At 31.9% G+C, this 12,923-nt stretch overlaps 1 protein-coding gene across 1 annotated transcript; it reads right to left on the bottom strand.

Moving 5' to 3' along the window:
- Positions 1–8,719: 8,719 nt before the first annotated feature.
- On the bottom strand, positions 8,720–11,899 carry LOC145580655 (protein terminal ear1-like). The gene is made up of 5 exons (XM_081637783.1): positions 11,227–11,899; positions 10,418–11,117; positions 10,182–10,304; positions 9,937–10,078; positions 8,720–9,145 (listed from the first exon to the last, which is right to left on the bottom strand). The coding sequence occupies exons 1-5, from the start codon at positions 11,897–11,899 to the stop codon at positions 8,720–8,722; spliced, it is 2,064 nt and encodes a 687-aa protein (XP_081493909.1).
- Positions 11,900–12,923: the final 1,024 nt, after the last annotated feature.

Here is a 12,923-nt window from a genome sequence, read left to right as displayed (position 1 = left end):
TCCCCAAATTATGAGAACGCCACATGTCAGATGGGGATTGGCCTAATTTGGACCAATCTTGAACTGACATGTGTCGCCACCTAGTTAGCCCACGTGGCTTGGGTAAAAATTACCCAAAACATATACTGCTCCAAATAAAGAATGTTCAGTGTTAGGAGGGGAAGCATAAAAGCAACTAAAGAAATGAATCAACTAACGTAAGTCTAAATAGTTTTTTAATTTTTTTTTTGTACAACACAAAACATGATACCAAAAACAAAAACAGCCTAGAGCCCTAGATCAAGCTACTACGAAGTATTATATAATCTCTCTATCCCTAATATAGTTTCTGTTTGTATTTTTTCACAGTATATATAAAATAGGACAAGAAAGTAGATGAATTACATTAATAAAAGTGAAAAATACAATTATAAACAAAAGTTAGATAGATAAAGTAGAAAAAAGTACTCCCTCCGTCCCAATCCCATAATATAGTTCATGTTTTCCTATTTTGGAAATCAAAAATGATGTTTATGTTTCTATTTTTAGATAGTATATAAAGATCATTATAACTTTATTCATTATGCTTCTTAAATTATCCTTAAATTTTGCACATACCTTGTACTTTTTTCTACTTTCTTTCTCTAACTTTTGTCTACATTGTACTTTTCACTTTTATTAATGTATTTCATCCCTTTTTCCTCGTATTGCTTAAATACCGTGAAAAAACACAAACAAGAACTATATTATGGGACGGAGGAGTACTCTCTCCGTTTTAAATACTTGTTTCACTTTCCTTACCTGGAAATCTTTTATAATATTTGATTCATTTCTCTCACCTAATAGACCCAACATAAATAATATTTTATTACTCCGTAATTTCATATTCTCTCTCTTCTAATTCTCTCCACTACTTTTGATTTTTCCAATTTTTTATTCTCTCTCCTACTGCATTGCCTCCATATTTTATTGCTTTCTCCAATTTCTCCTAAAATTCCGCGTATGAAGAAATGAAGCAAGTATTTAAAAACGGAGGTAGCACATGATATGTGCAAAATTCAAAGGTAATGTAGAAAGTATAATGAATAAAGTTAAAAAAAAAGTGAGGGTATAATAGTCTTTATATATTATCTAAAAATGGAAATAGGAACAATATTTTAGGCTTTTAGCACTCCAAAATAGGAAAACAGAAACTATATATAGGACGAGGGAGTATAATATATTAATATTTATTAACCTAAATAGATAAATATGTTGAAGAAATAAAATACAGAATACTACATCTGCTAATATTTTGTAATTTTGGAGTATTATTGGTAAGATTTATAAAATTGATAATATCTAAAATTAGTTTAACAATTGAAACAACTGAAAAGATTGTACCTTTTAATCTTGAAATTAGATATTTAACTTTCATTAGAGATACTTTGACAGGGCGTTTAGCATGTGTGAATGAGAATTTGGGAATTTCAGAGTGAGAATGGCAAAGGATTCGGGAAAAAGTGATTGGGAATTCATAAAATAGTTACGTACAAATGTACAATCCTTTATTTGGTATTTTGGTATGCATTGGGCATAACTTGAGAAATATATATGAATTTTACTTAAATACCCTTGTCAAATATTTTTCTCTTTCTTATAGTTAATGGTAATTTGGTCTTTTCACTCAATTTCTCAATTCCCATCTCCATTACCTACCCCCCAAGTAATAAAATCATGGGAATAAACCCATTCCCATTTCTCTATTTATATAATTAAGGATCTTGCTAACGAATGCTCGGGACGTTAGATAAGCATATAAAATATTGCATAAAATGGTACTCGTATATTAATTTGGAAAAGTATGACGAAATCACTTGTCGATCGGTGTAATTAATGTTCATTTTAATTTATTTTTTTTACTTTTAGCTAACTTGGGCGTTCGTTAGCTTTTGCCACAAAACAAACATGAGATATTAAATTTCTATATGTTTATTCCCCATTCCCACAAACCAAACTCCCCTAAGGGTAGGAAATTAGGTATCCGTTACCCTTCCCACTCATTTTTGACTTGCAAATATTTTAGACCAAAAACCTTGTAGATTGAAGTTTATTTATGGTTTTTTCCTTACTATATAAGAAATTACAAATTATAAAAATCCTATACAAATACACTCTAGTAAAAAATACTACCTCCGTTAAGTATTATTTGCAACTTTATAATATTTTATATCTCACAAATAATACCCCAAAGTTGCTACTAATATTTAACGGAGGTAGTAAAATAAAAGTTGACAAATTACAAACCCCCACCAAAAAAAAAAAAAAAAAAAATGTGTCATCCATCCTAAATTCCTAGTAGTACATAATTCGTCTTCAAATGTCAAAAATAATATTGCAAAGCAAAAAAGGTTATAGTATGAGTGTATAACCATTGGGTCACAGTTTATTTAAATACATGCCGCATCTATTGCCTAGAGAGAAAATTCAGTTCACAAAATCAAAGATGGTTTAATACCAAAACTATGTTACAATATACAATAGGGAGTCTCTTAGCTTTAGGGTCTATTCTATTCAGCTTAATTTTAGTTTAGTTCAATTTTTAATTTTCTTCTATCATAAACAATTCAGTTCACTTCAGCTACAATTAGTTCAGTTCAGTTCAACTAAATTTAGTAAATCAGAACGGACCCTTATAAAGTGCTTAATTCTTTTCTTTTCTTAATGCCGGACACTTACATATATTGTTCAGTAAGTATTTCAACAATATTTTTTTTTTTTTTTTTATTTATATCCAACATGGTGTTGCTTGGACACGATTGCTAGCGCTTGTTTGTGTTTTAAACTCAGTTAGATATACTATGTCATCACTTTTACCAAAATGACTAATTTTACAAAAGTATATATCAAAACGGCTAATTATAAATTTTAATTCCCAATCTAGCTAATTTATTAACTTGGAAGGAATTTATCTATTTCTTATATTCTTTTGAACCGGTTTGGTTCACATTATAGGGTGTTTTTTTTATTTAAAAAAATAGTTTTTTTTTCTTTTTATTTTTGATTTTGGATTTTTGTTTTTCTTTGGGAAATTCTAATGCCATAATTTGAAATATCCCAATAATTTGAACAATAACATTCAACATAATATATTTGCAACAATTCTTAATCATTACATTATACTAAAGGCGAAACTTAGAGAACACTTGGCAAAATATTATAAAAAGTTTTCCCTCCAAAACCACTTACTAAAAAAACTTATTGTAATTAAATTATGACTTTTAGTTTGTATAAAATCTAAAATAAATGTCCTTAAATATCAAATTGCCCATTATAACTATTATGTGTTTAATTGATTTCTTTCACAATATTTCATACTTTTTACTACTAAGTCTATTTATAATATTTATATCCATTATTTTTGGTAAAATTTATTGTCATTAGAATTATATAACAACCATGCATTGCACGGGGTTTAATCTAGTTCTTAAAAAAGTTAAACAAAATAAACAATCACTCAAAAAAATTGATCCAAACTTCCAATAATAAAAAAAAATAAAATAAAATAAAATCTCTTTATTTTTTTAAAACACATAAAGATAGAAATATACTTCGTATTAAGGTCTAAAGACCCATAATTTTTAATGCACTTACAAGGAGAAAAAGTGTATTAGAATAAAGCTAAAAGCCTAAAATTTAGAAAGCAAGTAAGAACAATCAAGTCTTGAATCTTGATTATAAAAAACTAGAGTTATACAACGGTTGACCATATAATCATTTTATTTGCTCCGGAAAAGACAAACAATACTTTATTTCCCTTATCGTGGTATAATTTGCAATAGTCTTGATAGACCAATACTACTTGAAATTCCAAATTTTTGTGATTGATATAATCTAGACGAAAAATTAGGGCTATTTTTTTTTTGGATCGAAATTAGGTTTCTGCCATTGTTTGCATACTCCGTATGTTTGTATATTGCTTAAATTTTCCAACTTAAAAATAAAAAAAAATAAAAAAATAAAAACTTTAAGAAAATTAAAATAAAACCAAAACAAAATATATATAAAAAAAAAATCAATAAAGTGAACCAAACTAGTTCTAAAAAATATAAGAAATAGATAATTTCCTTCCAAGTTAATAAATTAGCTAGTTTGGGAATTAAATTTTATAATTAACCGTTTTGGTAAATATTTTTATTTAATTAGCCGTTTTGATAAAAAATCCTATTAATTTTGTGTGGAATCATTCAACCCTGAGTAGACAAGTAATAATATTTAACCAACTAAACTAGTTAACAGAAAATAAAAGACGACGATGACAATAATGCAAGTGGGAATTAACAATAAAATAAGGACAATAAAAGGAAATGAATGCAAGTTGTAAAGAAAAGCCTAGACAAAAACCAAGAAGAAGAAGAAGAAAAAGGTGAAAGCGAAGCGGTGGAAGGAGAGAAATAAGGAGGAGGCAGTGCGCTTGAAATATGGATAGGCAAGCCATTTGTGCGCCAAAGAAAGGTCACTTTAGGTTGGCTAAGTCTTAGCCTCTTTGTTTTTCTGTAAAACCCCTTTACCTCTTTACCTAGCCTACTACTATCAACTGTCTTTTCGAATGTTTCAACTTCTGTTTTCATTTATCTATTTATCCAAATTTAATGATTAGAAACTACTCTCCTCTCAAATAGATATATAAAATCCTTTTTACTATTCATTCTAGATTCTTCAACTGTTTCCAACGCACATTTTAGATTTTACCCTCTTTGCGGTTTTTATGCTTTGGATTTCGATCTATTGCTACCGTCACTTTTCTATACTCTCTTCTCTCAAAATATAAAATCCTTTTTACTATGACCCTATTTTATTTTAAATTAAGAAACTTGACAAATATTTTTATAATTATTAATAATACTCGTATTATGTACAATAAATAATCTAAAATAGACTCTTAAACAAACTTTGTTTACGAGTGTCAAATGAAAAGAAAAGGATAAGAAAAGAAAAAGATAAAATGCTTGTAATTAGGAGAGATGTAGAAAAATGACAACTTTTTTTTTCGAAACAAGAAAAAAATAGATTATGTGTAATTATAAAAAGAAAAATGACATAATAAAATGAAATCCTTCAAAAAAAAAAAAAAAATAGAATAATGACGACTTTAAAAGGGGAAAAAAAACATTTATTGCACACAATGTGAATGTGAATGTAGCAATTATTTTTTACTGTAAATAATTAAATATCACATAATAAAATGAAGGTATTAAATAATTTGTCAGATTATTAATTTAAAATTAAGGGATATAACCATTCAGACAAATTAAATTAGATCTTGCCCGACTGAATTATGCTTTAGAATCACCAATAGCAATCAAAATGGACAATGTGTAGTGGAAAATAAACATGTCATAAAAATAACATACGTCGTAGAAACTAGAAAGTTAATCAAGTATTTTTTATCATTTTCTTAGTTGCACCATACAACTATACAAGTATTCTTTTTGTGTTTTATGAATAAGGATTAAGGAATTGATGAAACACAAAAGTTCAGAAGTGCAAGCATCAGCATATAGTATAGCTGTATCGAGGATTAGAGGTACTCCCATCAAGCTTATTCTCATTTTATGTACTCCCAATTTTCTTTCTTAATATCAGCGTGAAATATCAAATGTAATCATAGAAAAATGACAAATAAAGTAGCAAACTAAATTCAGATGACACAAAATTAAGTTCAAAAAATATAAAATGGATTTTGTTAACAAACTCCCTCGGTGCATTAAACATTTTAAATATTATATAAAATGGAGTATTATTTTGGAAATGTCATGTCAAAATCACACATCGATCGACTGATTAAGGTTCATTTCAATTTAATATTTCTACTTTTAATTATCTTATCAAACATTTTGATTGGCTTTTCCCATTTAAAATACATCTAGAAAAATTGACATAATAAGTCATACTCTCTCATTGTTTTAATAAGTGTTACAATTACCAAATACAACCGTGTATTAGTAGTGTTATATTTTTTTTATTATTGTTGCAAAAAACTACATTTTAATATTATATATTTCCTTTTTCATAGTCCCCACCCAACCCAGGTCAATAGTATGTTTTTTTACTAGTATTATTTATTTCCTTTCATGTTCATTACTTTTTATAAATAATTAACCGCATTATTATTATTATTATTAAAATATTAACAAAAACCTATATAGTCAATCGATTTACAAGAAATTAGTGGGAATCCGAGATAAAATATGGCCCCCCACTCCCCTAGCTATAGCGAACTCAATCCTACTGAATATATGAGCATCTGCACGAGCACCTATATCCTGAGTCCTTGCGAACGTCTGAACCCGCTTCAGCAACGCATCAACATCTTTTTCTAATTCCCCCAAAAAAGAAAAGGAGAAGAGGAGAAAACCATAACCAATAGCCCTGCAACGCGCCCCATACTTGTCCTTAGCTAAAAATGGAAAGAATAGACAATTAGTAAACGTTTATTACACCGATTTACTCGTGAATTGTCGATAAATTTCCAACTGAATACTAAAAACGGAAGTATATTAAATGCTTATGTGCAGCCCTTAGAGTTGCATATAGCATTACTTTTTTTTTTTTAATACTCCAATTACCCCACTTACTTGTTTAAGGGCCTGTTCACATTTACTGAAATGAGCTAAACTAAATTGAACTGATTAGAGCTGAACTGAATTGAACTGAGTTGAAATAAATATTTTATGAGAGAAGGAAATTAGGAGCTGAACTGAACTGAACCGAAATTAAGCTGAAGTGAATAGGCCTTAAGTCAATTAAATTGACTGAAATTATGTGCCGGTCAAAGTATAACACTTATTAAAACACAGAGGGAGTAGAAAGGGTAAGGCCATGTTTAGTTTACCTTATTTTTACTTATTTCATAAAATATAAGTTCAATTATATCATCGTTTTATGTGCAATTATTTATCGTTAAATATCTTTAATTTTGTTATGTTAAAAATAACGAAAAATACATATTACTCCCTCCGTGTTTTAATAGGTATTACAGTTTGACTTTTTTCATTATTTATATAATGGTTTTGTTTTGATTAATTTACTAATGTATAAATAATAAATGTTGTTGAAAAATACATATTGGATTTGTTACATTGCATACTTTCATAATATCAATTTTCCTATAATTATATTAACATATAATTAGATAAATTAATGGTCAAAATCATATCTCGACATGCGTATTTGGTCAAACTGTAACATTTATTAAAACACGAAGGGAGTAATAAAATATACTTCATACATTTTAATGAATCTGACAAGACCCTGCTAGATATAATTTTTCTTTAAAAATTATAATACACATAAGTTTAAAGTTGGTCAAATCAAACAATCAATTAAATCAGATCATACTAGATCAGGTTATATCAGATTAGACCAAATGATCTAAATAAAATCAAATCAGATAAGCAAAAATAAGGTAAAATAAACTAACTTTGAGTATACCATAAATGAATGGTTTCTCCTTTCTTCTAACCAAGCAAGCCATAAATAACACTAAAATGTCCTAAATTCCAAGTTAAAATAAATATTGGATCTATCTAAAGAAAAACTGATTTTTTTTTGTTTTTTTTTTTTTTTTTTACTTGGGAATTTAACTGTCATTTTTTCCCCATCCCTTTTCACTCATAAATTCAAAGCCCGACTTAAATTTCATAGTTTCGAAATAGTGATAAACATTTCCCTATTTCCTACTCTCCTCCACTTCACTTGCTAGCTAGGGGTCGGCCCTACAGTTAGATTTAATGTACTTAAAATAAATATACTCGTAACATTCAATATACTTTTACTTCCATACTAAATTACTTCCATTAATATCCAACTTCCTTATTTGACTTTCTATTTCATCAATTTACAGCTATAGCAAACTTAATTCTTACGTGTTATATATGGAAACCTAGTCTATCAAACACATGCATCTTCATCAACCCTAATTAACCACTAGAAACACTAATAGATACGTAGTTGTTCAGAAATAATGGCTAGAGCGCGTATAATTTTATTTGGACCGTCTCTATCATCAGCGTCCAATTTGGCAAACGCTAACCGAATTAAGAATAAACTTATTACAAACTTATTAAGGAGGCAAATCGATGTAGTAGATACGTAGTTGCTCACAAATAATGACCAAGGCGCGCATAATCTAATTTGGACCTTCTCCGTCATTATTAGACGTCCAATTTGGCAAACACTAATTAATGTAATAGAACCAACTTATTACAAATTTATTTAAGGAGGGCAATCGAAATAAAATATCATAAAAAGCTCTACTGATCAGACTATAAGTAACAACAGTGATCGATCATCTACTTTGTTAAAAAATAAATAAACCTTTAAACCTTATCAAAAGTTACAATTAAATTAATTTCTTTTCCTAGGACAAATCATCATAACTAAAAAAAAAAAAACACTACCCTAATTTGACACAATTACAACACAATAACACTACTACAAGACAAGATTTTACTTAATTATTAAGACAACTATTAAAAAAAAAAAAAAAAACATTAATAACAAATTATTAAAAACGCAAAATGAAAACAAAAAATTAGAGAGTTGATTTAAGCATAGGAGGTGGCGTGCATGCGTATATAGGAGGCGGCGGTGCACTGCAAAACATGCAACCATTTCTCTATCCAGTCAACTCACTCAAGATATGGTGAGACTAAGTTTTTTGGATTAGACAACTACACCTATTTTCCAGGGTTCAGTTTTAATCTCCTGTACTACACCCCATCATCATCATCATGCTACTACCTCCTCCGCCGCCGTTTGATGACGACGTACTACGTTCGTCGTCATTATTGTCATTGTCACACTCGGCGATGGTGGAGTTTAGGATGATGTGCTCTACACCGTCGATGTGATCATATAGCTCGTCAGGGTGTGTGAGTGTGGTTGGGGAGGTTGTTGTAGTAGTACATGTTGATGTGGTTGTTGTGGAGGTGAAATCTGAGGCGTCGATGTCGGTGCTGAGGTGTTGATGGGTGGATGTTGCGGCGGTGTTGGTGAAGACGATGGGGAGCGGATCGGTCAAGTTCCTCCCGTCTCGAGGCGGGGTGAATACCACGGGAAGATACTCGTCGTTCTCACACGCGAATTTTGAGTTCTTGAAATGCTCCTTCAATGCTTCCAAACCCTTGGTTTTTAAATTTTAATTTTTACATTTTCAAAAAATTAGAAAAATAATAATAGTGTTAGTGTGGAAATTCAATTAATTTAATATACGTACTATATTTCGCTGTCTTCAAAAAGACAGTAGAAAAAGATGTTTTTATGCTGGCTTTTTTCTTAATTTTTTTTTGTTTTTTTGTTTTTTGTTTTTTTTTTTTTTTTCCTTTTAATGTGAAAATTTTCACGAAACACTAGGGGAGTTGAGATGTTGGAAAGAGTAGTAAATTGTGCATACCTAAGGAAAAAAAAAAAAAAATTAAATAGTTTTAAATGAACTAACAAGTACAACAAAAGAATTCAACTTAAAGTCTTCAAGTACTTAAGCAATACTAGTAACAATCTATCACCATTCCACATTAGGCAAAATTAGCTAGCAAAAAGAGGATACTCTCACATGAAATGAACTATAATTAAGTTTGATATATTCCCTCCGTTTCATAATATAAGACGCTCGTGTTTTTGTACATTTGTTAGATTTTGAAAAGTAATTTTATAATGGTACTACCCCCACTCCAACCATGAATTAACCAAAAATGTGAATATAAACTACGGATTTATCTTTTTTTATGCACCAATGGGTTGTAGTCAAATATTGCAATTATTCACCAATACGTGAGCAGAAATTGCTTGAACGCAGAAAGAAAAAAAAAAAGCAAAAAAGAGAAGGAAAAGAACAAAAATAAAGGAGAGAATATATGATTATTGATTAATATAAATCACCAGAAAGAACTTTTAAAGACGAGTAAAGATTAGTACCTGAACTCGAGCATAGGTGACTTCACAAATCTTGCGAGAATTGAAAACTTCCCAATGTTGATGATGAAATGACTTGTATAACCTCAAAGTAGCTTCTGGGGAAGTCATGTTGACAAACCCATATCCAACATTGCATTTGTTGCTGCATTTCAATTTTCTTATTTTATTTCAATTCCTTTTTATTAATTAAAAACTGACAAGAAATAATTATAAATCAGGAGAAAAAGAGAAAAAAAAAAAAATACTTGAAATCGATTGGAAGATAGACGAAATCGTAGGAAGACAAGGGCTGATTATCTCCAGCAACTGCAATCTGCTCATTGCAGTGTATACAGTGGTTGTCTAACATATTCAACACCAGCTTCTGACTGCCACCAATCCATAAATATATACTCATTCATCAATATTATGTTAATTTTATAATTTAATTATCGGAAAATAATTTGATTAGTAATAATAATAATAATATTGTATTACCTACCTATACTTGTTGGGAATGTTCTTGATCATTATGGTGGTCCTAGTATCTTTACATCCACTTTGATCGTCAACAATTGCTTCTTCTTTTATCAGAAACCTCGGATCAAAGTTCTTTTGTCTACCTTTCCACGGCTTCGCCTTCGAACCACCCGTGGACGATTGCCCTTGTTGGGGCTGTTGCTTAATGCTTGTAGTAGAACTCGAACCCGAACTCGAACAATTCCCATTCGAATTCCCACTTTTGCCTCCTTTTCTTATAGCACCACAATTACTACCACTACCATTGGGTTTAGTATTACCCCCATTGCCTCGCAATGTGAGGCCAGTCATTGCAACATCGAGTGATTCCTCACTGCTCATTGGGGAGCTTCTCCGCCGTCGAACATTCTGTTTCGGGGATGTTCTGCGGTTACGGAGAGGGAAAACAGACGAAGGTGGCGACGGAGAAGGAATTGGTTTGATAATGTGTTGGTGGTGGTGGTAATTGAGATTAGGGGATTGATTAAAATGCTGATTAAAGTGATTATTGAATTTCTTGTTTGAATGTCCACCAGGTCGACTGAATTCAATCATGACACTTCGACCGTTGATTTCTTTGCCATTCATCTCAACCAACGCTCTAGATGCATCTCGAACGTCGTAGAACTCCACGAATCTCTGCTGCCTCTTCATTGGAGTCTCCCTTAATTCCTTCACTGCCCCTACATTTATTACACACCATCATTCATTTATTTATTTATTTATTTTTCTCAATTCATAATTCAACTCAATCCAATTTCACCAGAAATAAAAAAATAAAATAAAATATACCAAAAGATTGGAAGATGTTTTTGAGAGTGAGAGCGGAAACAGTGGGGTTGAGATTGAAAACGACGAGAGTGCCCTGATTTTGACCATCAGGGAAGGCGTTGGTAGCAGGGATAGTGAACTGGGCCCAGACGGCCCGGCCCGATACGAGCCCAGGAGAGGGAGGTGGGGTCGGAGGTGGGCCCACAAAGGGACCGGAGTTGGTTCGCGCCAAAATAGACGAGTAATGGAGTCGGAGCCGATTCTGATGCTGCATGTGCTGCTCACGTACGGCGTCAAGCGCTGCATGCGCAGCCCTCAGATCATAAAAATGGACGGTCACAATTCCTTCCGAGACTCGCCCCATCTGAACGGCTCTTACGTCGCCGAATATCTCAAGCTCACGTCGTACGATCGATTCGCTGACGTCAGGGGGGACGGCGGTAAGAAGAAGCGCTCTCGTCGGAGATGACGCCGGCGGTGGGATTGACGGCGGGAGTAACGCCGGTGTTATGAATGATAGCGGCGGATGTTGCGGCGGCGGAGGTGGTGAGTAGAGAAACTCCGGAAAAAACGGTGGTTGTTGCGGCGGAGGGGAGAAGGGGAAGTTGTGATGGTGGGGTATAAAAGTGGGGCGGAACTCTTGAGCAGAAGGGTCTAAATTACCGGGGAATCGAACGACGTCGTTCTCTGCCATTTCACGGGGTGTATTATTATTGCCGGAAATTGTTAATTGAAGGGTTTAAGACGGTGGATTCCGGCGAGAGAAGGGGGGGTTTATGCAGCCATGTACGATGGTGAGGAAGAAAAGAGGAGAGAGAAAGTGAGTGAGAGAGGGAATGGAAGGGGGTGTTGTTTTTAGTGTTTTTACACCTCTTTTTGAAGTCCAAAACATTACCAAAAATGCAAAATCCTATCTAATCTTTAGGTAACTTTTTTGGAGTTGTGATTTTACAGAATTACCCCTTGAGAGGAGAAAAGGGGGTTAAGAACCGTACACGTGGCATTGGGGCGAATGTTGGTCCTTTGTTTGGTTTGGTTTTCTTGTGTTAAAGGGTGATGCTCATGTTAAATTTACTGTACTATTGTACTGCTTCGAAGTATCTTATGCCCTATCTTAATAAGTTATGGAGTATGTAATTAAAGTTGTGTTCTGCTCGACATTTTTTGATAGGAATTAGTGAAATTTAGAAAATATGAAAACGAGAATAACAAAGTTTATTTAAAAATTAAAATCATAATATGGTTACTCTATAAATTTTTATTTTAATAAGGTGGGGAATAGAGCTGTTAAAAGCTGACACGACACGATAACCCGATACGAAATAAGCGGGTTTGGGTCAAAAATTCTCAACCCGTTTACATAATTGGGTCGACACGGACACGACACGAAAGCAAACGGGTTAGGTTTGGGTTGAAATTTTCAACCCGAAACCGACACGCATAACCCGATTATATAATTGGGTTGAACGACAACCCGTCAACCCGAACCCGACACGCTTAATCTATTAATTGAGTAGTAAAAAAAACTGAAATTTTTTATTCAAAACTTGTAATTTTGTAAATTACCTTGACACCATTTATACATTTTGGTAATTTTTTGGCGTTTAATTTGGCGAAAAAATTATAATTTTCATCTTTTGTAAATTAAGGGCTTGTTCACATTTACTGAACTGATCTGAACTGAACTGATTGGAGCTTAACTGAACTGAAATTAAGTA

This window comes from Chenopodium album, chromosome 15 (assembly GCF_948465745.1).
Source record: "Chenopodium album chromosome 15, dcCheAlbu1.1, whole genome shotgun sequence".
NCBI lineage: Eukaryota > Viridiplantae > Streptophyta > Magnoliopsida > Caryophyllales > Amaranthaceae > Chenopodium > Chenopodium album.
Note: the sequence above shows the minus strand (reverse complement) of the source record. Positions and strands in the feature narration are given on the sequence as shown.

What these genes read in the sequence shown, in the direction of transcription:
- LOC145580655 (XM_081637783.1), bottom strand. Translation starts at nt 11,899, where the DNA reads ATGGCAGAGAACGACGTCGTTCGATTCCCCGGTAATTTAGACCCTTCT. An exon ending in AAACATCTTCCAATCTTTTG is followed by an intron (nt 11,118 to 11,226) that starts GTATATTTTATT and finishes TAATAAATGTAG; the next exon opens with GGGCAGTGAAGGAATTAAGG. An exon ending in TCACCTATGCTCGAGTTCAG is followed by an intron (nt 9,146 to 9,936) that starts GTACTAATCTTT and finishes TTAAAAACCAAG; the next exon opens with GGTTTGGAAGCATTGAAGGA.